The 5,000-nt window shown below is 31.3% G+C and overlaps 1 protein-coding gene across 2 annotated transcripts in view; it reads left to right on the plus strand.

Moving 5' to 3' along the window:
* The window catches only part of fbxl17 (F-box and leucine-rich repeat protein 17), a 290,219-nt gene that overhangs the window by 217,736 nt on the left and 67,483 nt on the right, over nucleotides 1-5,000 (plus strand). For both annotated transcript variants that reach the window (XM_079896532.1, XM_079896531.1), the window contains exon 8: nucleotides 2,460-2,536. In XM_079896532.1, coding sequence (XP_079752658.1) covers nucleotides 2,460-2,536 — 77 coding nt within the window. The remainder of the gene's footprint in view (nucleotides 1-2,459; nucleotides 2,537-5,000) is intronic.

Below are 5,000 nucleotides of genomic sequence, written 5' to 3' on the forward strand. Positions count from 1 at the left end.
TTCTAATTTTTATTTATTTAATATAATTACATTTTTATTTTTTATATATTTAATTTCATTTATTCTATTTTTATTTAATATAATTGCATTTTTTATTATTATCATTTTTTATATTTAATTTCATTTATTCTATTTTTTTATTTAATATAATTACATTTTTATTATTTTTTATATATTTAATTTCATTTATTCTATTTTTATTTAATATAGTTAATTTTTTTATTATTATTATTCTTTTATATTTAATTTCATTTATTCTATTTTTTTGTTTATAATTACATATTTTTTTAATTTAATTTAATTTATTCTATTTTTTTATTTATTTAATATAATAAAAAAAAAAAAATTTCATTTAATCTCTTATTTTTGTTATTTGTTTAATATAATTACATTTTTTATTATTATTATTTTTTTTTTTTATTATTGTCCTCTCAGTGTTACTTTGTGTAAAATGAATACGTTGTGTATTAAGGAGAGTTTCGTGGTTGAAGGTTTAGTCCAGTGATCGCCGCTGTTGATGAGAAAATAATTTCTTCAATAAAGCGACGGTCATCCGCACAGGTTTATGATTCTCAGGCACACAAACTGCAGAAACACATCTTGTATTTTGAATGTTCTCTGAATGTTTCTGTTTACTCTTGTGTGTTGAAGACGTGTTCAGAGCTTCAGTCGACCAGAAGAATCCAGTGAGCACATTTGGCCAATAAAGTTTATTATTGCTTTAAATATATGCGCATATACCAAATGCATAAATGCAAATGTCAACAACAGTGATTCAGACGCTCTTCATGGGTTTATAAGTGATTCTAGTTGAAAAGGAACGTCCCTGTCACTGTATGTTTGGAGAATACGTAGAATATATGTTGTAGAAGGTCTAAATGTTAACAGGGTCAAACTGGAGGAGTTTCTATGCTATGTTTATGATTATTAACGGGTATTTTCTGCTATATTAAAGGGGTCAGACAGACGGAGCTTCAGTGCTGTGTTTCTGTTCTCTGGTCGCGTTCTCCGGCACACACACGCCGAGGCCGGACCGACGCCGGATCCGAGTTATCGTGTCTTTGAAGTCGTGGCATTAGCAGTTTTGGCACGGAGGCTTTTTCCATCTGAAAGCCCTTTTAGTTTTTAATCAGAGTAGATTCAATTAAATTATTAATTTTCTTCCCAAACGCTTTTGAGGTGCAGATTTCGGATCAGTGGAGAAGAAAGGGCCGTCAGCGAGACACGTTTCATTATTAAGTTTCAGGAGAGTGTGATGTAATTACGCTCAGGTGATGGGATTACGCCGGCTTTATTAACGAGTCGATCTGAGCATGTGCAGAAGAACATCACTGCATTTCATTTTAGAAATCCTAAAACTTCCCTGTCAGGGTGAAGCAGCACTCTTTTACTTCATTCATTCATTCATTCATTCATTCATTCATGCATTCATTCATTCATTCATTCATTCATTCATTCATTCATTCATTCATTCATTCATTTATTCATTCATGCATTCATTCATTCATTCATTTTTCAAATCGCTGTAGTTACCTAATAGTTTGTTTTAATTTGTTTTTTATTTATTTATTTAAAATCCTAAAACTTTGCCTACCTATTGTATTTAATTTTATTCATTATTTTATTTATTTATTTTTCTAAATCCTTTGCCTACTGTCGGCTGTCTTTTACATTTAATTTTATATTGTATTTTATCATTATTTTTTTTTACTTTATTTTAATTTTTGTTTGACTTTATTTGTATTCATTCATTCATTCATTCATTCATTCATTCATTCATTCATTCATTCATTCATTCATTCATTCATTCATTCATTCATTCATTCATTCATTCATTCATTCATTCATTCATTCATTCATTTTTCCAAATACAAAAATGTTGCCTACTGCCTACAAATCGCTGTAGTTACTTAATAGTTTGTTTTACTTAATTTTTTATTTATTTATTTAAAATCATAGAACTTTTTATTTATTTATATATATATATATATATATATATATAACCTATTTTATATTGTATTTAATTTTATTCATTATTTTATTTAATTTTTCTAAATCCTTTGCCTACTGTCAGCTGTCTTTTACTTTGTATTTTATATTGCATTTTATTATTATTTGTTTTAATTTATTTGTATTTATTTATTTCATACATATTTTTAAAATCATGGCAAATCAGCAGTCGTTTACATTTTATTTTATATTGTATTTTTAATTTATACTTTATTTACATTTATTTATTATGCATTTGTTTGTTTGTTTATCACAATTCTAAAACTTCCTATATATTTGCAGGTTTACATGTTTAAAATCCTCCACTTCCAGTGCTGTCTCAGACTGTGATGTAATTTCGGCTGCTTTATTAACGAGCCGATCTGAGCATGTGCAGATGACCTTTACTGACCTTTACTGACCTTTACTGACCTTCGCTGACCTTCACTGTCTCTGTTGTGTGTCTCCAGATGTGTGGAGATCATCGCGAAGGAGGGTCGGAGTCTGAAGGAGCTTTATCTGGTGTCCTGCAAGATCACCGATCACGGTAAGACTGAGATGCGTTTGAAACATGAAGACTTCAGATGACGAAAGCTTGTTATGTTCAGAAATGTTGCATTGTCAGTGTTTCCACTCTTGGTGCCACGATCGACATTTAACCTGCCGCCTTCCTCAGGCAGTTTTCTCTTTAAGGCATAACTACTATCATGGTATTATAGTATTATAGTACAGTATAGTTATTCACACTATTTTATTTTATTTTATTTTATTTTATTTTATTTTATTTTATTTTATTTTATTTTATTTTATTTTATTTTATTTTATTTTATTTTATTTTATTTTATTTTATTTTATTTTATTTTATTCAAAATTCTGAATTCCAAAACGTTGCCTGTCATGGTGAAAGTGTTTTAAATGTATTTATTCATTTAAACTGTTCACACTGTCAAAGCAGCAGTCTTTTACATTTTATTTACAGTATTTGTTTATTTATTTATGGTTTACTTTTTTATTTATTTGTGGTTTATTTGTTTAATTAAATAAATATAATAATTTACTTGTTTTTATTTATTTATGTATTCATTTATTTATTTCCTAAAACTTTTCATACTGTCATGGCAAAGCACTAGTCTTTTGCATTATTTTTTATTTATTAATTTGCTTTTATTTAAATTTAATTTATTTAATTCAATAAATATATTAATGTATTTATTCATTAATTTATCTGTTTATTTGTTTATTCTGCAATTGTTTATTTATTTATTTATAATATTTATTTTAATAAATGTGTTTATATTTATTTAGCATTTATAATTGAATCAAACAAATCAATGGATATAATAAATACATTCCTTTATATATTTAATTATACATTGATCAAAACGTGATTATATTTCCAGGCTTACGGTATTAAAACCCCACACTTTCAGGCTTTTGATCCCCTCTGTATGAACAACAATGCACAATATTCATTTCTGTATGTCTGTGTTGGAGTGTGTTTGGGTCCGTATTGTCAGTCCCATCCTTGAGCTCAGCAGTGTGTGGGACAGATAATGCAGTAATGATGGCAGATAAACCCTCTGATCCCCCGAAACAAAGGCCACAGCAGCTGCATGTGTTCACACACTGAATCATGGGTAATTACTGCCTGCCGAGACTGAAGGACAAAGCTGAGCGAACACGCCGGGCAAACAATAGCTACAAGTTCTGCCAGATCGTAATGTTAGATGTCAGTAACTGCACGACGGAGCAAGAAGAGTCGTTCTCCTGCTTGTTCACATGTGTGTGTCTGGATCACGTCACCAGTCTCGAGTCGCACGGGGATATTCGTGGCAATAGCCAACAATACACTGTATGGGTCAAAATTATCAATTTTTCTTTTATGCCAAAAATCATTAGGATATTAAGTAAAGATCATGTTCCATGAAGATATTTAGTAAATTTCCTACCGTAAATATATAAAACATGTATTTCTGTGAGTGAATGCTGCACAATCACCAACATAAATGAACAACTTTAAAGGAGATTTTCTCAATGTTTCGATTTTTTTGCACCCTCAGATTCCAGATTTACAATAGTTGTATCTCGGCCAAATATTGTCCTATCATAACAAACCACACATCAATGGAAAGATTATTTATCCAGCTTTCAGATGATGTATAAACCTCAATTTCAAAAAATGGACCCATGTGACTGGTTTTGTGGTCCGGGGTCACATTTGGCTTTTATTAGTGTAAAGACAGAACCGCTCACCTCTCGAAGCTGAACGGCAGGAACACAGAGATTTGCTTCAGTGTCTTTGAGTGGGAAAGATTTTAGCAGGAGATTTCTGGCTCTTAAATGACACCCTTGTGGTGCGGCGCTGAATCACTGTGTTTGTGTTGAGCTTGTGCCCGAAAACTGACCACATCTCCTCTGAAAATCACCACTAGTCAGAAGCATTAGACGTCATTACATGCATCTGTGTCGCTTACGGTCAGCGAGACGTAATAACACAGACAGCCTGACGGGTGTAAACTAGACTAGTACTCAAGCTAATCTGAAGAAAAGCTTGTTTTTGTTCATGGTTGTTAGTTAAGTGTGAGTCCTCAGAGGTTTGTGTTCTTGAAGTCGCATCAAAGGGAAGTTACGCTAGTCTTTAGTGTCGTATATGCGAGTGAAGCGCTTCTGGAAGAAGAACAAATGTGGGCGGGGCTTGATTTTGTCTGTGTGGAATTGATTGGATGGTTGTGGTTTGCTATTGGCTGATCTCATGTGAGTGACAGGTTGCCCCGCCCACATCATCAGAGGAGAGAAGAGATGCTGCAAGAGGAACTTATTCTCATTCAAAATCACCAGGAACATGGATTTAACACTATAATGTACACAGATAAATTATAATAAATACTTAAACATTAGAAATTGTCCATTTTGGACAGAGAACAGAGAGAGTGAAGGTTCTGGAAATTGACTGAATTGAAACTTTTTCTGTGGTTCGAACTGAAACTCAAATTAACATTGAGGGACACAAA

Source organism: Squalius cephalus, assembly GCF_949319135.1.
Source record: "Squalius cephalus genome assembly, chromosome: 16".
Taxonomy (NCBI): Eukaryota; Metazoa; Chordata; class Actinopteri; order Cypriniformes; family Leuciscidae; genus Squalius; species Squalius cephalus.